Consider the following 25,743-nt stretch of genomic DNA (forward strand, 5'->3'; position numbering starts at 1 on the left):
GTCAGATTTGACTTAAAGAAGATGGAGACAATATTTTTTTTTTCTCTGGTAGGTTCTGTGTAGTATATCCTGACAGCTTTAAAAGTAGACTAGAACAAAACTGAGCATAAGCACCATGGGACCATGGCTCATTAAGAATGAGACAGCGAGAGAGAAAATAGGCTCATATGGCTTTTATAGTGACGTTAGTAAAATGGGATCACTCTTCCACACTGTGGAATCAGAGTGTTCTCATAAGACTGGTGACTGGCTTTATTAGTCAGACATATTGTTAGACATACTGTTTGAAACTGAAGGGGACCTTTTACATGGACCTTTGTGTTCAGCACCTGTTCAGCTGAGGTTTTTGTGCACGTGTTTATGCAAAAACACTGTGTATCCCTTAAAGTCTGTGCTCAAGTGTTCATCATGGGTCACAGTTTGAAAATTTGATGAGGTGAGTGAACTCGTCTTGATGCTGTCTGAGAAGAAAAACATGTTTGACCCAGTCAACCTAAAAACTCAGTCACTGATGCCGCTTCCTCCCAGTCTAAATCCTATTGTATGCTCTGTTTGAACACTTCAAAAGAGAAGTGGACAGAGACAGCAGGGGAAGAAACTACCCAACAAATACACACATATGTAATGCACACACAAACACCACACTATCACACAAAAATTATATCAGACACAAAGATTCACACACAGAGAAAACAGACAACACAGCCTAAAAATAATCCAATAAGGAAGACCAAATGTTAAACTAAAGGAAATGTGAAAATGAGGCCATTACTGAGTCAAGGTCCTCTGTGTGTGTATGTGGTGAATACACGTAATAAACAATACCTGTGTAAGTGTGTGTGAGTGTTAATGGAAGACTACACAAGGACGGATATCACTAGTCTTCACAGAGGCAGATTATACTCCCCCCTGTAGAGGACAGACAGTTACACAATGCATCAGGAGGTGTGTGAATGTGAAGCTGGACATGTGTGTGTGTGTGTGTGTGTGTGTGTGTGTGTGTGTGTGTGTGCCAGTTCAGGACATTTCACCCAGCGGTTCTCATGAAGACTCATATGCTGAATTCCTTTTTTATTAAAACCAATAGACCCCATGGGCAGGTTCACATCACATGAGGAGGAGGTATGTGTGAGTGTGTATGTGTGTGTGTGTCCTGTCTGACCAGACCTTGTTGATAAAACATTGCCATTTCCTCACACACATTCCCTGATTATTGAAACAGAGTTGGGGATGAGATACACATCTGGCCAAATAGCCATGACAAAACATGGATAACAACACAAACAGACAGACAGTGGGACAGATAGGCAGACACACGCATACACACAAAGCTACTGGGAAAACAAGGTGTATTAATTTGAGTAGTTGATCCACCTCCATATTGAAATGAGAAAATCCAGGTTTTTGTACCACCTACATACACCACTTTCTGGCTTCTATTCTCTCTTTCCCTCTCTTACACATTGTCTTCTTTGTGCCCCCTTTGCTCATTACCCTTCTCTCATTTAAACTCATATCCCTGTTGAGAATATCATACAGTATGTGGGAGAGGAGTGGATGTTATGTCAGAGTTGCCTTTTGAGGAAATTAAAACCAACAGAAGCAAAAAAGGAAGTGAGTAATACAGGGGAGAACACAGAGACAAAGAAATGGCTTCAGGACACAAAGACAAAGAGAAACCGATAAAAAAAAAAAATCAGCTGAGAATGGTGAGAGAATGGGGAGCCATGTGTATTACACGATATCGGGTGCATGATGATGTGATGGTTGGTTGCCATGGTAATGATGCCATAGGGGGGTAATGGTTGCTATGACTCCTGCAACTAGGCGTGGAGGGAGGTGCCCCGGTTCTTCCAGCTCGCTGGCCTGGATGTGGGACTGCAGATGGCTCTGTGTGTGTGTGTGTGTGTGTGTGTGTGTGTGTGTGTGTGTGTGTGCAGATGGCCACATTTGAGACCTGTCCTTTAGTATATATGGGAGAAGACAAAGACTCTCAGCATCCCTGCACTTTGGTTGCTATGGTTACTCTGATTTCCCCTCTCTCTCTCTCTATAACTCCCTCCGCCTCTCACTGTCTCTCTCCCTCTAAAATCCCACTACATCAGTCACATAAAGCACATTGTGGAGGTGTGACCTAAATCAGACACTCTGGGAAAAACACACACACACACACACACACACACACACACACACACACACACACACACACACACACACACACACACAGTATGGAACCAACTACAGCTACAGATGGATCTTTTAAGACACTCAAGCAAAGCTGCAGACAGGATTTTAGATGCACTGAGGTCATGAGTCCTAAATCCTCCCATTCCCACAGCAGATTTTTTAAGACCACAAAGTGCACTTCAGTCTATTGTGAGAACAAACATAATCACTCAGGACACTTGTTTCTAAATCCAGTCAGTCAGGCTAATAATACTACTTAAATATACCAAAACTACATTCTCTGAATTAGCTCAATCAGATGGCATACGTATAAGATTTTAGGGATATTTAATGTTTTTTTTCCTGTTTTTTTAATGGATCAGAATAGATTATTGATTTGCAACTTTAGGTCTATGGTTACACTAGCTGATCATTTCAGACTGTTTTTCTACAAAACCTCCAAAATTAGCCTGATAAGAATTAAAAATTAAAAACACCCCTCAGCAGAGCTTTGTGGAATAATGCAGCTGTCCGCCATGCAGTGTGTCTGTTGCGGCAAATGCTGATCCCTGCAGATGTGATAAATATTATAGGTGTGCATAGAATACTTAATCAGGCATTGTCTCTGATGCCAGTGTCCTGCTGCCTGCTGTGTGTTTTTGCATGTGTGTGTGTGTCCTTAGTGCACTGCCAGAGTGTACGACACGTCATTCAGAACCTAATCAATACTTCACTGGATTGAAAGCTTAATTAATACTACTGTATCCAACACACACACCGATGATCCATCTGCAGAGATGGCTGTGTGTGTGTATGTTGTGTTTATGCCTACTTGTGCCTTACTTACCACTATGGCTGAGTTTCTGCGGGAGCCAATTGGAGTGGTGGGAAGGGAGTTGAGAGTAGGACTCGTGTTGAACTCTTCAGAGCTCAGGTTGTCTGAGCCATCACTTAGACCACTGCTGATAGAACTGCTTTCATCCCAACTAAAAGAAACAATGACAAAGAAGATATGTCAGACATAATATTCACGTTACCTTGCAAATTTCCCCACTGTGGGACTCATAAAGGCTATCTTAATTCCTCACCTCAGGGTGCACTTCTACATACTGCTGAATATGCAGTTCAAATATTTAGCTAATGGAGGAGCACTTAAAGTAGTTAGCTTAAAGTAATGGATAAATAGTTTTAAAAGTTAGCTAAAAGTAATGGATAAACAGTTAAAATTGTAATCTCAAAGTAATGAATAAATGGTTGAAATAGTTCGCTTCTGCATATGCCCAACCAACTGGCAGTTCATGTATGAAAATACATCGTAGCAATACCCATTTTACTATATAGTGTTAATCATTCAGTTAAAACATTATTGAAGTATCCCGACTGATGCAATGCCCTACCAAACAAATACACTACCATTAATGATCAGAAGTATAATTTTGACAGCCCTGTTTTTGGTGCACAAATGTGGTCAGTGGTTGAAAGTCTCCTTCAATTGGTCAACCTGAGTCTCAATGCCCTTAAGCATCCATCTTTATTTAAGAGTCCATGATCAAGATCAAGACCTACCAACTCCAAGAGCATACAGAAGTTAATAATTGCTAATCTCTACTCACATACCCAAGAATATCTTGGAAAACAATGCAATCTGTCTCAGATATCTGTTCAAGTTTGTTCAGTACACCAAGCTCCACCAGTTCAGTTACATCAGCGACTGGCTTACTTGGATCCATGTATTTTGATTAAATATTCATACATAGACCTCATTTAGAAAGCTGTCTGCTCTATATACCAAACTTTCACACTGCTAGAAGTTGGCAAAGTGAAATTCGGAGCCCTCTCAACATCATCTCAACCCACACACACACACAAAAATAGCTCTAAAGAACATATACATCGATGCATGCGCCCACGAGTTCATGCAGGAGGGGAGTCTGTGCCAAGTCTATGAAGTACGTCTGCTTAACACACACCTGCTTTGTTTGTCTTTTCCCCAAGAGTATTTGTTCTGAAAATCCTGACTTAAACGGGTTGGGAAGCTTCTGCAGTAGTTACCTTTGCATATCTAAAACATAAACATCAATAGATGCCCTACTTAAATCAAAATTACACCATTGATGTTGTGTAGTGATCTATGATGTTTAGTGCTCTCCTGGAAACATGTTATGAAACAGTGTTGTACTTGACTTTTTATACCACTTTTTCCCTCAAGCAATCTTCTCTACTTTTGAATGATTCATTCCTTAAAAGTCTCAGTGGCCACACCCCTGTTCACCGTGGCAATGTGGCCACAAGATGTGTTCCAGTCAAATCACTAACTGTAAATCTTTGCCTGATAATTCACTAACCACCCCAACATTTTGGTCCAAAATTTGAGGATCACACTTAAGCCCCCAAAGTCACCTCAGTCTCAAGATTATTGATACACTCATTGCTTTTAATAAGAATCTTGAAACACAGTTGTTTAATCTGGCTTTTAATTACATTTGTTTTCATGTATTTTATCATTTTTAAATCCTCCATGTCCTACCCTTCGCCAATTTAATTGTACTTTATTTCATTTTTTGAAAACTGCAACAAATTAAGTTATTATTGTTATTTTTGGAGGACACCTTTCAGCAAACCTCGGAGAATGCGGCTAAATTTGTAGCATTCATCTGTGGATCAGTTCTTTTAGCTGAGAAAAGGTGAGGTGTGCCTTTTATTTTATAACAATAAAACATAATGGCCTTATGTGTCCATTGCATTATTTTGCTTCTTTATTGATACATTTCTCTTTGGCCTGTATGATTTCAAGTGAAAACAGAAATTGGTTTCCTTCAGAAGTTCACCAGAATCAAACACTATATCTACATTAATGTGAAAGATCAAGTCATATAAGCCTCAAGAAATAATTGGAACAAATCTGCCATCCAGCTCAACACAACGACTTACAGGGATGATAAAGTGGGGGAGAAGTGGGGCACATGTGTGAGGTACTTGGGTATGTTGTTGCACATGGGCTTGTACACAATAAATAGGTCATGTTTAGGAAGTTAGGGGGTTGGGTTTTTCAGTCATTAGGGTCAATAGGTTAGACTGATATCATACTATACTGTCAAGCAATTTAAGAGGGTGGGGTTTGCCTAATGAGGTCATCTATACTGTGGCACAGCTGAGGATGGAGAGGAGAGGGCCTTCCGGTTGGGTGCCTCTATGGGTCACACTGTACCCTGAGGGACTTAACGGCGGGGATCCGGGGGAGAGGGGCGAAAGGGAAAGCCCTCCCTGTCTAGTCTGCGGATATCTTAGACACAAAAAAGAGTAGACGTGATGTTATGTTTGAAGAGGCTGTCCTGCTCCCTTGTCTATATGCCAGACTAAGATTAAGGGCAAATTTAAGATTGGGTCAGGCCCAACCAAGAGAGCCAAGATACACTTTCTGTCTGTATGTGAAACACTAAGATATTTGAACTTCTTCAAACAAGTACAAAAAAGTGGGATGGTATACTTGTGCTTTTTCACTTTCAATAGTAATGTTTTTTATTCTTGAGACATGGCAGAATATCAAAGGTTGCTATAAAAAACAATTCTATTCTACAATTCCTTTGATGATTAGGTTGGTGTTTTTATATCAAATGTATGTTTAAGATTTTTATTACATAAAAAATACATCTGACATCCCAGGTTTATGAAATTTTTAAAAACTCATTGGACAAACTTAGTCTTTGCACTGAAAATGTGTTGAATCATCTTATCAACTGGCAGATGATTTCACGACTTGTTTTAAAACAAAATCTGCAGTTTGAAGACTCAATTAGAGATTTAACAACTTTCCAAGAAGGATGTAGTTTTTTCCATAAAAAGCTGATCTTGGATTCCTGTTTTATATCAGACCAGAACAAGAATGCCAGTAAACTTTGGACTCACAGAAAGGTGATTTATTTGTACCAAATTTGTCTGCATATGTCATTTATTTTCCATTGAACAAACCCATCGCTGGGAGATAAACCTCCTCTGGGGGGACACAGCTGTGGTTTACCGCTCTGGAGCAATACCTGTCTCTTTGTATGCTGTTATTCAGAGCTATCTGCGTGTCCACCAGAGCTTTTGTGAATGATAATGCCCTCTCTGATGAATAATTCAGACGTGTTAAGAAACAGTACAAAGACAGTCTCTGCAGGGCTCGGTTGTCACTCAGCAAGAGATGTGAAAACAATAACCCATAAGAAAAGAGACGAGTTCAGGGATCACCAGACATCACCAGCCAAATAGATGAGTAAAATTTAAAACAGAGGACTTTATCAGTAAAATAATCTCAGAGTAGATATGAAAAAAGAAAAATCAAGTATATGAATCAGTAAGAAGAAATTCTGTATTGTGTTTTCAGACTCTTATGAAAAATGAAATGAGTTTCTTTTAATAAAAATGTTACATCCATCAGGACAAAAAGAGATGTTCCATTAAAAGCTGCTTCAATGATCCCAAAAGGTGCCTCAGAGACTCAAAAAGTAAATGAGAGTTGAGACAAAGTGGGCGCCAAGAAGAACATAAGGCGTCATAAGTTAGTGTTACAATTTATCTGTGTGTATGTGTGTGAATTTCAGTACAACTGTCTTGGCAGTAAGTTAGAAAGCCTTCAGCTTTGATCGGCCAAAATTATGTTCAGTTGGCTTCAGTGACCTACACTTCTCAGTTCTGTGAGCAGGAAATCCCAAAAGACTTTAAAAGATATCAGTTGAAGGTCTTGAAACCCCGTCTGTCCAAGTCAGTCCAAAGGTTTCTGGCTGAAAAGAATTTTCTCAATTCCCTGCCAAAACCTGACACCCTCAATCGGCGCCGACCAAAATCCGGCTGCACCAGATCCACTGTCATCCAACTCTTCTACAGTCCTCCATCAACCCTACTGGGTGAGATAAAAGGAAGACTGAGCTTTAAATGAGGGCGATGAAACATGATGATACTCAAGAGAAGAGGGTGAAGTGGTATGTGGGGAGAAAAGAAAGTACTGAATTGACAAGCATGGAAAAGAGAGAGCTGTAGTGGAAAGAGAAGTGCTGCTGATGACACATGGACACTCCTCAACTTCTCACGACACAATGCACTCTCTGAAGAGGATTGTCTCTCATCTCTTCTTCTTTACTTCCACCAACTTGCCTCCTCTCCCTCAATCCGCTCCATCCTTCCTTCCTTTAAGAGCAGCTGCTGAACTCTCCTGCTATAATCTCTCCCCGCTCCGCCTCATCCTTTTTCATTCTTCGACAGCAGCTGCAGAGACTGAGGGATAATATTAGCACCTAATTCATCTACATCACCCCTTTCGCAGATTAGCTAGTGTCTCACGGCAAGCACCATTTTAGTCAACCCACATCCCTGTCACATTTATATTCATTTTAATTAGCCTGACCTACAGTACAGCTTCTTCTAAAAAGCAAGATACAGCCAGTCTGCCACAGCACTGTAACACATCCGGAAAAAGATGAATCTCTCACCAACAACATTCAAAATGTAATGGATGAAACTATGGTTTTATAAAAATTACATGAATGTATGATGTCATGAAAATATAGGGTGTAAACCATGGTCATGAACTAGGTCTGCATGGCCTCGTAAGGGATGTTAAGTTTCATTGTCCCTTTGTGATTTTACACCTGAGCTCAAGTTCAAGAACACAGCTGGAGGGAAAGGATCAAGACACTGAAAAATGGTATCCTATCACGGTAATTTTATGAGCAAAATGAATATCAATGGTGATTCGATTTAGGCCGCAATAAATGTCAATTAAGCTGAAATGCACTTGATTAAACTCATTTTTCACCTCCTCCTGACCGATGATTTTTTTTTTCAGTGCACCATGTGCAAAACGCAGCATCCAGCAGAGCAGAGAGTATGCCACATGGACACACTGTGTATCCTGTCACCGCGAGCCAGCTGCACACAAGTGGTTTCCTACTCTATCCTCAGCCATGACATTATAACTGCACCTCGAAAAGAAAAGCCACAGTGAGGCATTCAGTGGTCAGTCCAGAGTAAAGTGAGATTTCATCATCTCTCCGGCTGCAAGCTGAAGAATATTTTAAATGGTTTAAATGTTTCTCTTTCATTTACTAGATAATTAAAGGTCATGGTGGACAATATACACCACATCCTCCTTTTACTGAGACATGATTTCTTTGTTCCTCGTAGCCTGCTGAGTGGACGGGCACACCCACACAAACACTGCGCCTCACAAGCTATCAAGCGAATTGTTGAATATCTGCTGCTGAACTAAATAGTCGGCTTTTATTAACAAGCTTCTACGTTCCTCCGCTCTTCAGACTATAGAGCCAATTGTTTTGATCTCAACGTGAATGGTCTTTTTTTGCTGCTCATTATGAGAGCTCTGCACTCTGTACTCTCCTCTCCTCTCCTCTCTTCTCCTCTCGAGGGATGGGAGGAAGACATTGAGAGAAATACAGCTGATCCAGAAGGAGGAAAAAGCCACTATAGAGACAAAGCAGCTTTGCCTGTGGTTTTCTAGAGCAGTGCTTGCTGGGAGTTGGAGTCCTGCCAGCCCAAGGGAGCAGACTTAACAGTATTGGTCGATAAGCTGTTCCATCTAAACAAACATTTGTTAAAACTGCATGAAGGCCATTTAGAGGAATGTGACGCAGAAGCTCTCCTATGCTGAATTCTAACCCCATGATTTTTGACTTTGCTGCAATGTCAGAAGACAGCAGTGATGGTGGTTACTGTCATGCACTCAGAGGATTGATAAAAGTAATTACCTCATCATTATTCAATGCACATTATAGAGAATGTTAGAGCACTTATGCAAAACCTTCTGTGAAAAAAAAGATCAATAGCAAGGAGGAGCACAATCTCATTATCAATCTTGTTGTAATCATGTGCCACTTTGAAATGATTATGAATGTGAAGTGAACTATCTGGCCAATCAGCAGATGACTGGAAATTAGTATTAAACCTGCTGACTAATGGAAGAGAGGAGACAAAAAGTCTTTTTAAAAAGCAAACTTTAGCCATGTTTCATCTGAACTTAATAAAAATAAGTAAAAGAAAGGAGGAGAACCTTTAGTGGATGTTTAAGTCACGTGCTTCATGTGTGTCATGATTAATTTGTCAACCCTGTTTTCATTACACTTTTTTCCATATTGCTTTTATCAACGGAAACTTGTCCACCTTTGAAAAGTATGAAAACTATTTCGCTATAGTTCAACTTTTTTTCAAATTTCTAGCTTTTTCACTCAGTTTCACTCAGGTGGAAATGTGCATAAAAACAGGTGGATGGAAAAATTGATGCAGGAGCAGGATAGAAAGTTTCTCAGTTATGTGAATTATATAATACAAATTCAAGCTTAACTTTTGTTACCTCATGGCCCTATCCAGGGTGATATTTGGACACCGTCTCTCTCATATGTGTAAATTCATGGAAAGTGTTTCTGCAGTCCTACAGTGGACAGGAACTTTCCATTCCTATTAAAATCCACAGTGTCACATGGCAGAACCCAAAATGGCTAAATCAGACGGGTTCCTGGTTGTAGTGATGCCTTTTCAGGCAAATGGAAAGTAGGGCATTGCCAGACTGGCACTGGGCAGCCAGCTCAGAAACCAGAGGGGGCACATATGAAAAGGCTGCTGAAGTCATTAGATTCTCTAAAGACTAAATATGTGAGACTGTAAGTGGTGCAAGAGATGACAATTGGGTGAGATGCATTGTCTGTGCTTGTGTATGTGTCTGCACACTTGAGATCAACTTGAAGAGGAAGCAGGAGACTTGGCCTTTAACATGTGGGTAAAGGACACATCTGCCTACACACACACACACACACACACACACACACACACACACACACACACACACACACACACACACACACACACACACACAGAGAAAAAAAATACTGTGGCTAAGACAGACTCATTTATCATCCTGCCACCAAAATGCTATATTCCACCTTATAGCAGATGTATGCATGCATGAATAATGTCATTTATCATATTTATAAAGTTTAACGGACAAAATCCTAAAGGAAACAGATAAACCAAAAAAAGAAAATTAGCTTTTCAACAGGAACTCCGCTTTAAAATCCTCTTCAGGTTTCAGTCAGGACAAACAGGATGTAAAATCAACAGTGATTTCACACACTGTTTACATTGGTGTAAACACACGTCCACACTCTCACAGCACAAAATGACTCATTTGCAGGGGAGAGCAGCATGACCAGCTGACGGCCACACCCATTATCAGTGTTTCCTCTCAACACAGTTGCGCACAGTATATAATATAGTAGATTCAGGGGTGAGAAATTTTGTGATAAAAACCATGACGACAATGAGCATGAGCTCCCATCAAACACATGCAGTTGTTCATTTACTTGTTAAAATCAAAGCAGAGTGCGAGTGTGGTTGGTGAGCACAGATGGCTAACTCTGTGGGTCCCTGGACCACTTCAGCAGCTTAACACCAGGAAACAAACACACACACACACACACACACACTGACTCACACACACAGATCTGTGAATCACCTTGATGAATTAAAAGCAGAGCAGATTATCCCAGTAAAATCATCATTTCCCATTCAAATGGAAAGTAGAAATGTGGGATGAGCATTTAAAACATGCTCTAGCTCGCACTCATTGTTTCAGCAGCTGTGTTCTTATCCATCACTGCGACACCATATATAGGGCTATGTAAGAATCCCCTGTGGAGGCCCACCTCATATTATATCTTGAAAGCCTCAAATTCTGACATATAAGGCCGGTACAGACATAACACGAAGAGACCACTGCAGACATACTGTAGCTATGGTGATCATGCTTTACATTACCTATCTGTTATTGTAGTTACGATGCAGACAGATTGATTACAAATGTAGCTTTAGCTGCTTATTTCCATAAAGTAGCAGCCATCTGCTGCTCTCTGGAGTCATGGTATGTTCTTATCACAGAAAAACTGCTATACAGTACACACCACACTGATGCTGATAAATAACTGATTCTACCACATTTTAATGGCAGAATATTGTTGTCATGGGGCACTTGAAGAATAATTAGCTACAAATCTGTCATTAAAATGGCTTTTAATTAGCTACCCAATACATGCTCTCTGCTGAGTTGTATTGTTAAACACTTACAGTAAATTATTGCCAAGACACAATTAAAAACTAGATTGTGCAGGCAGCCTGCCTTTGGGTGCACACTCAACACAGAAATTAATTTCCTCTTCCATGTTATTTATTATTTCCTCTCTGTCCTCTTTCCATGATGCAAAATGGAACAATGTGTGATGGCTGCTTGGACAGTCTTTTGTGAACACACATGCACATATACACACCACACACACTCACACACACCACACACAGCAGTATTTGGGCATTACAGGGGATTACAGAACAGGCTGGAGTTAATGAGCTCATAATTACTGTTAATTCCATCTGCCACCAGGATCAGAGCAGGCCAGGGGCCTCAGCTAGAGGTGCTGTGTGTGTGTGTGTATGTGTGTGTGTGTGTGTGTATGTGTCTGACTGTGAGTCCATGGAGAGAAATACAGTAGGAGGTCACATCCCTAAATGGCCATCACAGAGAGGAGAAACCCTGTTGTGTCTTTGACAGGCATAACCCTGACAACAGTGGCCTGGGGGTTTAGGACACGGACACGGAAACACACACACACACACACACACACACACACACACACACACTTAATGCACTGAATTGCCATAGTCCCCTATAGTGAATCTTGAATTAGCGAGTGTGTGATGTTAGTGGCTGGTGGGAATGGCTGCTTTGCTCATGTCACTGCTCCAATGAGGGTTACACAAAGCCAGCCAGGCTGCATATTACTGGCTCTTAGGTGTGTGGAAGAATACTGTGATACACCATTCTTCCAAGTTCTCCTCAAGGATGGGGACACATTCTACAAATGCTTGGGGCTTTCTAGATGGAAAGTTAAAGCACTTGAACGCACCAGGACTCTGGTCAGTAAAATTCTTTTTCTTTCCCTTTATCTGAACGTGGGGGAGGTGGAGATAGATAGAGAGGGAAAACTGTACAGATTGAGAAGAGGAGAAGTTCCTCTGGCAAAATCCTCCTCAGACTGCAAATTTATCTCTGAATCTCCTCTCTCCTCCTGACCTCCCCTGGGTGGATGGATGAAGTTTGTTCAGAGTTCAACACATCGCGGCCCAGATTCAACTTGGCTCTGAACTATTTCATCCCCTTGAAATGAAGCAGGACGGTAAGAATGGTGAAAGGCTCCAACCTGCATATAAGGAACTTGGAGTGGTGAAATACTCTTGGAAGCAAAAATTGTGTGACTGTTGATCATGCTCACGCCTACTGGGTCATCTTGATCTTCTCATACTGTAAGCCCCAAAAAGGAAAACAGTAGAGAGAGGTGTACAGGGGATTCCTTGAGAGAAACCAGTCACACATTCTTCTTTGTCTTCTCCATTTTCTTTGCATTTGTCTTCCTCTGACTCAGCTCTAACAGGGTTAAAGTTTAAAGGTTACTGGCCCCAAGTCTAAACAAGGCTGCCCCAGGTCTTTGAATGTCGTCACAATACAAACAATGCCTTCTGAATATATAGGTAACACAAAGCATTAACTGTTGAATAAGAACTGGAGAAAATTCTCCACACAGTGTCCTTATATTCTTAAAGTAGAGAGCATGACGAATTGGGTCAAAGAGTGTTAGATTTCACAAAAGAACATTAAAATATCTGCGTGTTAGGCTTTGACCAGCAGAGCTCTACTATGACCCAGTAACCGTTGACCTCCGAAGTCCCTCTCTTCTCTATGAGAGAGCAGGAAGCAGAAGAGGGACAGCACTCCTGGGACAAGGTGGAATGACCTTTTAAATCACCTTGATAAGTAGTTCAGCCTGGGGTGCAGTGTGGAGCACTTCCCAGCCCCAACTCAACGGCTAAGAACCGGGGACGAGCTCACAAGGGGAACCCCACCACGCAGAGGCCCAGGACAGGGGTTGGATCCTGGGGTAGAATTACCCCTGGCCTCCCTCCAGACATGTCAGCTGACTTAACGGCTGTGCGAATTAACTGCGCACAGGGGATGTTTTGGTTTGAAAAGAGGGGGACCAGCGAGAGGACGAAAAGGGAAGGAAAGGGAGGAAGAGAGAAAGAGAGGGAGGTTCCACTTTTGAATGAAGCACGCTACTTTCAGGTTGTTGTTAACTTGAAGCAGCTGTGCAAAAGATGGTCCAGCAGTCATGTGAAAAAGAACAAACACATACACAAACAGTTCCTCTGACAGTTGCCTTTTTGATCAAAAGAATACAGTAAAGTAACAAACCCTGGAGCAACATAAACCCCAAGCAATAGACAGCTGTCCGGGATGCAGAGCTGAGAACAGTAATATCCTGCTAGAAATACATCAAAACAAACACAGACAATACTGACAACAAAATTGGTGAAATGTGATACAGCTAACCTGTTAGGTCCTGGGAAGGAAAAATCTTGTATAGACAAGATGAATTACTGCTATCAACTGAGAAATCTTATAGTTTGGTATCAATTTGCAGAAATGAGGATGCAGTCTATGTTTTAAACACAATCAAATGTACCAAAACGGGAAATATCCACTGACAACAAACAGTCATACACACACTCATACACATGTAACAGATGGAGGAACTATGATGTCAGCCTGATATGGGCTGTAGTTCAAGGGCCAAAAAAGGCAGTGGCTCAACTTGGCTACCAAATGCCTCAGTCAGGACCAATGGACCCGTTAATAAAATTACAGAAGGCGTCCTGTCACCAAACAAAGACGCTGCAATGTAGGAAGGCCAGATTATTTTTCCCTGATCTGCACGCAAGTCTATGGTCATCTCCATGTTTTCTGATGACAACAGCTCATCAACTAATTCCAACCCACTTGATTATGTGTTAATCTCCCAGATTAGTACAGAAGACAGGAGTCTGCTTCCACATTACTGTGAGATGTGACATGTGCAGACTGGACTGGATCAGTGGGCTGGTGGTTCTTAAGAGGCCAAGCAGCTTCTCTTTAATCCGTTTTGAGGTAGGAAATGAATAGACATGTTGAGAAAGAAAAAAAAAGACAGAAAAAGATAGAGCAAGCACAAAGTGAGAACATGTGAATCAAATGTGATTGTTTAAATTGAATCAAGCTTCACAAATAGGCTACACATCTGAGGAGAACACCACTATGCACCTGCCAAAGGTTGTCCAAACACCACCTAAACAGAAAAGAATGAAAGGCTCATTGACTGCAGCAGAGATTCTCTTTCACTTCTCCTGGCTGCGATAAAGCAGACACCTATTAAAATACACACATTACTCCCATGCTGTGAGTGGACGGGACAGACCGGGCGCTGTGTGTATTTTTGTGTGTTTTCATACGTTAAAATAAGTTGTGCGTGGGGACGGAAAGGCCTTGGGGCATACCCCACAAGAGCGCACACCCATCACCTGCTGTCACTCATAACACATGCACACTCTGGTCATGCCACTTAAAGTTGTTACAGTGAATTTGGGAGACATTCCTTGCCCCCGGGCTGCTCAAAACACACACTTCACATTCCAGCGAGTGTATTCTGGGGACCCACTCCCTAATCCTCCAACATATGCAGACGCACATATGCATACCAATGCATGAGTGCACAGACACACACAAAAATAAAATGACAGAACCAGAGGTTCCATTAAAACCGGAATCCACAGACTCACATTCATTGCGCCAACACAAACTGGAGGAGTTGTCTCAATTTCCATTTAACTCAAAGGAAGCCCTGAACGTTTCAATGCAAGACACTGTCTTGTTTTCTACTCATTCTCAATTCCCTAGAAAACTGCTTCACTACCGGGTGAAAATGACATCCAGAAGTTATTATTCTCTATGGTCATTGAGGGGAGGCTCATAGCTTTCTCTGTAGTCCCTAGCAAGCCTGTTAAGGTGTAATGTTGTCTGGCTGTAGGTCCCTCTCTGGCTTTGATGTAACAGAGAAACTAACTAAACCACAGGAGGCACCACCTCGTGAAAATATGAGCTCTGTTTGTGAACACAGGCTCCTGTGTGTACAATAAAACAGTGTATGTACATGTGTCTTACAAGCACAGGTTACAAGCATGTGTTGTTTTGCTCTCGGGTCTCCCTAATGACCTTGCAGGCAGGGCAAGCAAACTTGTTCACTTAATTACAAAGCATCAAGAGTCAGTGGCGGCATGAATTCACTTTAGCCATGTGCTTTTCTCCATTTTTGCCTTCCATCCACACTGACTCTGGGTCTTTAGTCCACAGAAAATTAAGCCATTTGTAAATAAATCTAAAAATGCTGACAGTGTGGATGCTGAAAATAAAGCTTTATTGAAAATATCAGATAGAAATAATAGTCATACTGGTCTGGCTGTTATCACATTAATCTGCACTTGTGTGGACATGTTTGTGTTCTGAGAAAAGTACATAAATCATGATTCATTTAGGCGTAACATTATCAACAGGCCGTTGACCCTCTGAGTCAGCAAAGTCCGTTTCCAAAACAACCTAATCTGTCTTTGAGCCCTTAACTCTCGCACAATAGACGAACTTTGTTTATGTGGGTGATGAGGATTGTGTTGCATTTGCGAATGTGTCTCACCTTATTGTTGCTGGGATGCGGAAAAATTGTTACCTTATGTTAAGACCAGGTAACATAAATGCCCAGTATTTAATTTAACAAAATGTCAAAGTCAGAAAGGAGTTGAACTGTCAGCAGACAGGTGCTACCTGTCAAACCTGATCAGGATTTCTCAATAGCACGGTGAACTCCACTCCACCCTACAGATGGATATCATCATGATTTATTCAATAAAGACAGTACAGATTTCAGCTTTAATTACAGTATGCAGCTTCTCTAATGAATCATCTGATGGCCAGAGACCATTACAGCCTCCAACCAATCAGAGCTGCTGATATACCAATGACCAACATTTCCCATGCATCGTTAAATGACATCAGCTATGACATGGGTCTGGCCTGAATCACAGTGACTGAGTTGCCATTTTTATTTAATTAAAACAAACTGAGAGGATCTGAGTGCGACTCGCTTTAATGAGTGATGTCACCAGCTCGCAAATCTGCTGTTTGGATGAGGTTGTGTTGTGTGAACCAGGGGGGAATCTAGATAGGGGTGGGTCATGCTGAGTGGGCTATTTGTATAGTGTTCAGATGACAAATCGCACACGCAAGCACACAAACACAGGGGCAGACATTAAGTTGATGTTGGATTGCTTTCAATATGACTAACAGAGTTGATCAAATCTTTGTGTTGGCGGGAACTGGTTAGCTAGTGATGCATGTTTTATGTTTGATTAAATACAAACGTTGACACCCACATGCTGGCTTGCCTGTGCAAGGACTCACCTCTGGCTTCAGTCATATAGCTTGATGAGTGAGTGAACTGTGTGTGTTCGGTGTGTGTTTGTGTGTGCGCACGCCTGTCAGATTTTACGTATCTGACCATTTATCAGTCTTTTGACAGCCAGTCTGTTTAAGCACACATGCCCAACTCAAACGCACAGATAAAAACACCCTAGTTGCTCCTGTGGGACTCAAAACTGTGTGTTAGTGAGTTAGATGGTGAGAGGTGTTTCTATAGTGTGTGTGTGTGTGTGTGTGTGTGTGTGTGTGTGTGTGTGTGTGTGTGTGTGTGTATCTAATGCTCTGATATTGGGCCACTCTGGTCTAATGGGTTTACATAAAGGGTCGATGGATCCTATAGGGGTCAGTCTACCAAAAAGAGCAAAGCTGACCCACACTACCCCCACAGACCCCTTCACACACAAATGTGCACACACACACACACACTCTGAATCAATACCCTAAGAGCATGTCTCTGTCTGTCCACGTTGTCTTAATGCATCTGTAGAGCAAATTGGCTCTAGGGTTGATCCTAACAATAATTCTCAATAGATTTTCTTTATCTGCGTTCACTGTTTTAACAAACACGCGTCTTTTCATGCTGCTACATTTCCTCAGTCACCATCAACAGCCCACACGTATCAATTGACCTACATTTGCCCACACAGTAAGACACAGGCCCACAGTTAGATAATGCTCATGGCGTGGGCATGAAGATGATCTGGAGGAGGCTTGCTGGTTTTCACCCAATCACTGCAGCTATACCGTGAGAAGGCGTCGTTGAGAATGTAGGTCAGCCGTTCAGGAGAATGCGGGTCCGGTCCCGCAGCGGATCAATCAATACGAACACACCCACCCACCCACTTACACACGCGCATACCTGTCTCTGCTGACTGAGCCACCAAACACCAGCAACCAGTTGTCATCGCACTGCGCTTAAGACAATGGACGCGCCAGCAGCACGTAAGATCCTGAAACACACATCCACACCGCTGCATTCACATCCACTGACACACTGACGCTATCCCCATCAGACGGTTTACACCAGTGCGTCGCCTCTGATACAGATTCCCATCAAGGAACCGGAACCTTCCTGCCTTTTCAGTTGCCGTCCCTCATAAAACACAGCGCTGACTCAACACATGCCTTTGCGCATTGAGGTCTATATGCGCCTATATGCTGCAGACCATAGCTCCGTCTACTCGCTCACCGACAGCCCATCCTTCAGTCGGCGTGCAGACTGACACACAGTCTCCTAGAACGGGCTAACAATGAGCCGTGCCACCGTGCAGCTGTCGGGAGTTTTTTTTTTTAATCAATGAGACACGCTGCTGCTGCTGCTGCTTTTTTTTTTTTTTTTTACGCACCGGCTTCTACAACCCGTTCCCCGCTGTCACACCGCCTCGCCTCCCCGCCCGTCCCGCAGATCCCGCAACCAGACAGCAGTGTCACCGGGGCGCGAACTCATGCGCTCTCTCTCGGCCGGTCACACGCGTGGCTCCGGTCTCGTCATTATTATTATTATTATTATTATTATTATTATTATTATTATTTTACCTTGACAGGAAGTGCATCGTCCTCCCCGCGCGCTGCGGAGCCGCGAGCTGCGGCATTTTGCCGGTCAGCACGCGCCCGCTCATTCTACAACCGTCCAGCTTCTCACGGAGCTTCGTCCCCGGGTGGAGGAGCTCATCCCCGGGTGGAGGAGCTCATCCCCGCCGCTGCGGCTCCGAGGCGAGTGAGGGAGGGAGAGAGAGAGAGAGAGAGAGAGAGACTCTGCCCGGTGCTTTCCGCCGCTGACAGCCGGGGAACCGCCTGTACGAGTCAGCAGCGTTAACTGACTGACCCGCTCCCGCAGTGCCTCCACTCTCTCTCTCTCTCTCTCTCTCTCTCTCTCTCTCACACACACACACAAACACACACACGGCTTACGGAGGGAGGGAGGGAGGGAGGCATGGACAGAAAGGCAACACCCCAAATTCCTCCTCCTCCAGACCCCGTCTCACTGATCGCGACCAGCTGTGCCTTCCCCCCCCCCCCCCCCCAAAAAAAAAAAGAAGCGCTCCGAGGCTTTAACGCGCCTTCAGCCGCAGGATACCCACGCAGTCATCACATTCTCTCAGGCGACATGTCACAGACATTTTCGCGCTCTCAAATCTCTAATCAACTCACAAGACACACCCCGCCGACACCACTCACTCAAGCCTCTGACACCGAGTCAACGCTACGTTCAAAACGGGCATTTCTTTTATTTTAATACTGATCCGTGGGAGATAAAGCATTCGTTTTATTTACTCCTTTAGCCACTTAAAAAAATAAAAGTGTTCCACTACACTGCGCTACTAGGCACTTGTTATGTCACCGATATAGCCTTTACCTAATTTTATTATTTCGCTGTATTTATTATTCTAAATCGCTGTTTTCTTTCTTTCCTTCTTTCTTTCTTTCTTTCCACAACAGAGTTTTGCTAACAAACTCTTTGCACTTTGCACTACTTTCTTATTAGTAAGGGGTTTATAATAATAATGGCCTTACTAATAGTTAATGAATAATTTATTAATTCCTTATAGATCACAAAACTATCTGTATCTGGGTTGCCAGGTGAAAATTCTTTTTGCCTGAGTAAATCCTTATGTTGCAAAACTTGCTTTGCCTTTTTAGCTCTTTAATTAATTAGAATGATGCTCAAATGGATGTTTCAAGGTCCATAACTTCTGGAAAAGAGCTGCAAAATTGCCTGAGCTGCAGACTCAGTGACTTATTGTGAAATCAGTAAATTATTAATAATGGGTCTTGCATTTTCATTTTAAATACAGCAGTAGTGAAGGTGGAGTTCATTTCAACTACTTGATACTCTTGCTTGGTTTATTCTGTAACAATGCATCAAAATTTACAGCCTGGTCATATGTTTTGTATGTCAAATCTGTCAAGTGTAGACAAGAATAAGAATACAGTGGAATTTACTGGAGCAAAGTACCTTAAATTTAAGTACATTAAGTGTACATTTCTTACACATTGATTTATTACACTTGAATATCTTTTTGCAATGTCAAGAAGAAATGCCAGCTATCAGCCAAACTGTCGCCTGCATAAAGAAGCCTCAATCAGGATGTAATGAAGCAGGGAGGGTAAATGACTCTAGTGTTTCTATTGTAACAGAGTGCGTATTGGCTATTGGAGACTTGCAGAGGAAAAGAGTGGGTATCATGTATCCACTCCCCCCCGAGCTCTGCCCCCTCACAACATCCAGTGGTGTTTAAACACTTTAAGCACTGAGTGGACCCTAGTGAATAGATGTGCCTGTCTGCTGGGTCGGTTCAATAAATGAATTCAGGGTGAGAAAGAGAGAGACAGACAGTCGGAGGAGGGGGAGATTGAGATAATTAACACTGTCTTTTCAGTAAAGACTGGCGAAAGAAAATGGTGTGATTGGTGAAGAAAAGAAAGACAAGAGATAGAAATAGAGAGATTGGAGAAAACACACCCACAGAGAGGGGAAAAAAGAGATCATTAACACACTCTTTTTAAGTGCAGAGGGAACAAAGGCAGCATTCTTCAGGCTACTGCTCACCCGTACCATGCAGGGCCAGGTGGGCACACAGAGTGTGTGTGTGTGTGAGGGGGGGGGGGGGTCTGATTGGCACATTGGCATGCTGAACTGCAGGTGTGGGGAGACGCTGCCATCGTTGTTGCCCAGCGTTACTAATGAAGAGAAAGGAAAACTGTTTCTATGAGCACACAAACACTCGCACACACACACACACACACACACTTGAAATCCTCCTCAAGTCAATTTGAGCCTTTTCCTTTCCTCTCATCCGAGTTTCTGGAAAGGGTAGCTGGACAGCGCTCTGCATCAGTCTGGCCAGCTTTTACTTTGACCACTGACTCATGTCCAGACATGCTCCCTCTGTCTGTGCCTCTCTGTTTATTTGCTTCTCCCCATCAAAGAGCGACTCTTTCATAGCCTCCTTTTCACCCAGTATCTAAGGCCACAGTGCTTGTTTTCAACATCCGTGTATGTGTGTGTGTTGATGCGGTGGGCCAGTATAATTAGGTGGTGATGTAACTGTATAATGACAGTATACAGACAGGGTCATCCATTTGACCCTGGGAACCTGTCACTTCTCTGCTGATGAAAGAGACAAGAGACCTGGGAAAGCTCATCCCCTTTATCAGACCAGGAACACACACACACACACACACACAGACAGATATACACATGCAACTATTGCTAAGCCACATACTGTATATAAACAGACATAAAACACCCCCCCCCCACACACACACTGACACAGACTGGAATACTCCTCTTCATTATCACAGATATTTCTCAGTTTCTTAATTAAATTTCACTTCCCTCAATGTAACTGTCATCCTGGAACAAAAACATTCACACCACAACACTTGGTTTCCTCACTCTCTTCCTCAATCACATAACTGGAGTTTTCTTGAGTGTTATCAGCTTCTTTAAATACTGAGAATAATTTAAAGTATGTAACTATGTATCTCTAGCATTAATTTTCCTAATGTGAGTCTTCTTACTACCATTTTAATAATTTCTTGTCCATGTTGGCAGTGAGATCAATGTTGAGACTGAAAGATAAAAATGAAATGAAATTAAAATAACTAAAATAAATAATTTTTACAAGAGATGTTCTGATGTAATTTTTTCCTTACCAACACTGATTCCAATACCTGAATTTGCAAATCAGCCAATACCGAGTATCCAATCCAATATTGATGCATAAAAAAAAAAAAACAGCTGTATACGACTACCCCTGTTTGGATGTGATGTGATTGCTGTGATTGTTGTGTGGCATAGCTAACGTTAAAACCTTTGTGAAACATGAACAAATACATGATACATACATGTCTCACACATCTCACTTTGTGTAAATCTCACTCATTGAATCAAGTCGCAATGATTGGCTGAGTAGCATCACTTGACCAGTGTCGTAAAGGTTAGAAAAGCTATGCTGGTTAAAACAGGAACACTCAAAACGCACAAAAAATGTAATAATCCCCAATAATGCATTGAATGGCTTTACTTATTACTTATTTACTTCTGCCCTACAACAGCACTTGCCAGTGGCATCACGGTGCAACTTCCTATTTTAAAATGGTGAAGAAGAATTAATTTCCAGGAAACCCAGAGACTCAAGTACTCTCCGTTTCCTGATCCAGTATTTCAGGCAGCATTGGAGGCATTTCCAAAATCTAGAATCCGAAATGGAACAACTTTAATTTTTACTAGATCTACTAATGGACGCCGTCTTGAGACTGTCCTATGATCAGCAGCTTGCTAATGTTGCCAGCACGGTCAATCAAATCTGACCGAACCAGCCTCACACAGTTGTGATGAAGCAGTTTTTAACTGTTAAACTAAAACTAAACTAAATAAATAATACCTGTAGAAATGGATTTTTTAACCTTAATTGGTGTGCATTTAGTAATGAATATTTAATATTACAGAGAAGTACTTTGAGTGCTTCTTCAAAGGGTTTTCAAGATCCAGCATGTATACACAGTATGTATTTTGTACATGAAATAGGATTTTTTTTTCATTTCCTCAGTAGAAGCTGAATGATTAGTTACTGTGTTCATACCACAACGGTAAATATGTGTGATGAGTGATGTACCTGTATCTTAATCATGAAATGTGTACTCAGATGTATGGATATGTAAAAGGAATCTGTCTGCACACACACACTATCTGATTTCCTGGCAGATTCCCTCCTCCCTCAGAGGAAGAGTCAAGCCATAGTTTGTATACGAGCCTGCGTGCTCAGTCTATTACCTCACTAACAACAGACCAAGGTTTTAAAAACCCAAATGCTGAAAACATGACCTCACAGTGACACACTCAAGGTTGAACATCAAAGCCTGTATGTCCCAGTCTGAGAAGTTGCTCTCATGGTTAATTGAGGGACCCTCCATGCCTGGACCACCAAAAGCATCTAATTAGGCTCCTGCTTGGAGAGGAAGCTATTCTTCAGGTTTTGTTTGCTGAGGACAATATGAAGTGGAACTGCTCAAAAAAAGCTGACTTCAAATATGCTTTCTCTTTCACGAGACACAGAAGAAAGGACAAAAAAAACAAAACAAAACAAAAAACCGCCAGCATACTAGAGAGTTAAAATGTGGCTAAACAGGTTGCTGCAACCAGTTCAGCCCGCGTGTCCTGGGAAAATAATGAGGATATGTTCACTGTTGGGAGCACTGGAGCACACAGGAAAGGTTGAGATTAAGAGATGGTGTAATGAGGAGAACAGGAAGGGAGAATGATGGCAGGAGGGCAAAAAGAAAAGTGTGTGACTAATGTCCAAACAGCTCCAGAGAATAACACGGTGGGAGTCAATGGGAGGGAAGCAAGGTTAAGTCTTATGCGCATTACAAACCCCTGTCACACCCCACTGTTAAACTCCCAAGGCTCAGCGCGAGTGTGCATATTGTATGTGTGTGTGTTTGTGAGTGTGTGTGTGCGGCGTAGATTTGAGACAGCTTCTGTCCAAAGCTCCTAAAAAGCTTGTCCTTAACCATGCAGTTTCATTTACCCCCTAGAGAGGAACTAAGAATGTACTTTAAAGGCTGTATAGATGTAGAGGGAGGGTATGAACGAGTGAGAGCAAGGTTTGGGTGTGTGGGTGGGTGAGTGTGTGTGTGTGTGTGTGTGTGTGTGTGTGTGTGTGTGTGTGTGTGTGTGTGTGTGTGTGTGTGTGTGTGTGTGTGTGTGTGTGTGTGGTGGAGGAGGAGACTGTTTTTTACTGTGGGAACCAATCTTCTGAGGATTGAACCTGATCATTTCCTCAAACTCTTCTTTCTTAATAACAGAGAAAGTTCTCATTTAACACTGAAAACAATGTTTTACACAAAAATGATTTCCCCTGGTATCTAGCCAGGCAGATAGTGTATTATATACTGCAAATTACATACACTGCATATGTTATTCAGTTAGATTTGCCCAGGTTTTCAAGTATCCATCTATGAAATTTCTGCTGTCGCCCCAATATACTGAAAAATCACACTTTTTTAAACCATGAACAAAACTGAATAATCTTTCCTGAAACAGTGTTGCCTTCACTCTTGATAATTCACCAAAGACACTACCAACAAACCTTGTATAGTAGTAAAAAGAAAAGTCAACAGCCATACAAGCGCCTCTGTAAGGCTGTACATGTACTAACATGCCCATAATGACAATGCTAACATACTAATGTCTACCAGGTATAACGTTTACCATTTCCATGCACTTTAGTGTGATAGCATAACATCTGCACTAACCACACACCACAAAGTACAGCAGAGGCTGATAGGAACATATTTGGTCATTAACTAAAGTAATGGACAAATTAAAGTTTTGCCCTGATGCTGGCAAAAGATGAAAACTCAAAGGAAAGTCCACAGGCAGCTATTTCATGACAATCCAGCCAATAGACCATCAGTCTGTACAAAATCTACCTCCATCTAGTTGATAGTTGTTGACCTGTAAGCTTAATTACTTACATTTTACTGCAGCATCGCTCTAGGATTTGTATAAAGAGCTAAAAAGAAAGCTAGTAAGATTTAAGATATCAAAGCTAGTTCATTTCATTGAGACTTTTTCTCCTGTAGGAAGTAATGCCAATGAAAATTCTTCATAGTGAAGCCTGTGGATTATTCAGAGTAACAAGGACACTTGATCTGATAAGACATGTTGCTGATAAATTATTTAATTATTTAACTTTTTAATGCTGTGATCACCACAAACCAAATTAGATTCACTTCCACTGGATTGCAGAGGAAAAAATCTCAGAGGTAGATGTCTTAAAACCTGGACAAATTAAACCAAAATGATTTGTCTGGCTGGATAAGCCTTCCTCTTAAGTCTCAAAAGCAAAGGTTTGTTGACTGAATGATGTCAGTCTATATTGTTGATATCTATGCTTGTTGGTTTAGCATCATGTTAACCATCAGTTGTTGTTTTCAGGTCATTTCCCCCTTTTCATCTCTTCTGTAGGTTGAGCGTTATTATATAATGAGAAAGGAAAATAAAGAAAATGAAAAACAACTTCAGGAAGAGCAGGATCCATCTCTTCCCCTAAAGGAGATGGGATAAAACTGGTCATAGGGTAAAAGTTGTGACCTTTGACCTCTGTAAGTTAGGAAGCTCCACTCACACACACTCACGTACTCCGTTTATTTCCCTTGCACGCTCGTATTGTTGACATGGTAACACATCCCTCTGAACTATGTGGGGGTCCTGCACATGCAGACACACACACCATGGCCATCATAAACCCCCAATCTATGGCCCCTTGTCCTTGCAGACTGCTGACCAAGTCCCTGAGTTCTCTTATTCTTTTCCAAACCTGCCATAAGAGGAAGCCAGGAATTAGCGGGGATTATTCCATAGCGTCTCCATAGGGATTTACCAGTCCTCAGCATGGGGGGGGCGTCTAGGCAACAGTAGCCGTGACAGTGGTTTTGGCGTTTGGTTGGGTGGAGGGTGGGAGAGAGGAAGCTGAATGACACGGCCTTCAAGAGAGAGAGAGCATAGTCATGTTGGGAATAGGGGATAGATGCTGTGGAAGAAAAAGATGGCAAGGAAGCAGAGAAAAATTAAATTTCTTAACTTTCCCAAATTTTTCTTTCCTTCCAAATCAGAATGTGGGAAAATCTGTGTGTGGGATTTAAGTATAGTTCCCAAGCTCCCATCGAGAACACGTGTTTGTTGCTCAACATCAGTATGTTTCACAATAATGATATGGCCCACAGTCAAACTAAACATATCCAGGGAGACCGACAGGAGGAGAAGTCAAGCATTCCTGCAACAACTGACTGCAGTCTACTTGCACATTAACACCAGTGTATGTGTGTAATTCTACATCAAAGTGTGGATGTGTGTGTGTGTGAGGACAGACAGAGACATGGAAAGAAAAAAAAAAGAGTGGCAAAAAGAAGTAGTAGAAAAAGTAAAGTAAATATTTTCTTAAGCAACAGTGGAAATCACTGCGGATGAACAGTTACGAGAAAGTCTCATTCAGTTGCGGTTTGTCCCTTGTTTGTTTGGTCTTACAGTAAACTACACAGTGTAATGTAGTGCATTAAGAAGGTTAATAATGAAACCATGTGGCTCAAACAGCCTCAGCAAACACAAGAGTATAAAAAAGGTACAGAGGGACGTTGTTCTTGCTGCAATAGAAGGTGTCAGGGGGTTTCTAGGACTACAAATCCCTCCA

The 25,743-nt window shown here is 42.0% G+C and overlaps 1 protein-coding gene across 12 annotated transcripts in view; it reads right to left on the reverse strand.

Annotated features, from left to right (window-relative positions):
* The window catches only part of nav1a (neuron navigator 1a), a 100,794-nt gene that overhangs the window by 20,906 nt on the left and 54,145 nt on the right, over window positions 1-25,743 (reverse strand). For all 12 annotated transcript variants that reach the window (XM_071476309.1, XM_071476303.1, XM_071476313.1 and 9 more), the window contains one exon: window positions 3,014-3,152. In XM_071476309.1, the coding sequence (XP_071332410.1) occupies window positions 3,014-3,152 (139 nt within the window). The remainder of the gene's footprint in view (window positions 1-3,013; window positions 3,153-25,743) is intronic.

Source organism: Trachinotus anak, unplaced genomic scaffold (assembly GCF_046630095.1).
Source record: "Trachinotus anak isolate AG129_WGS33_773 ecotype Australia unplaced genomic scaffold, CSIRO_AGI_Tana_v1 ptg000004l, whole genome shotgun sequence".
NCBI lineage: Eukaryota > Metazoa > Chordata > Actinopteri > Carangiformes > Carangidae > Trachinotus > Trachinotus anak.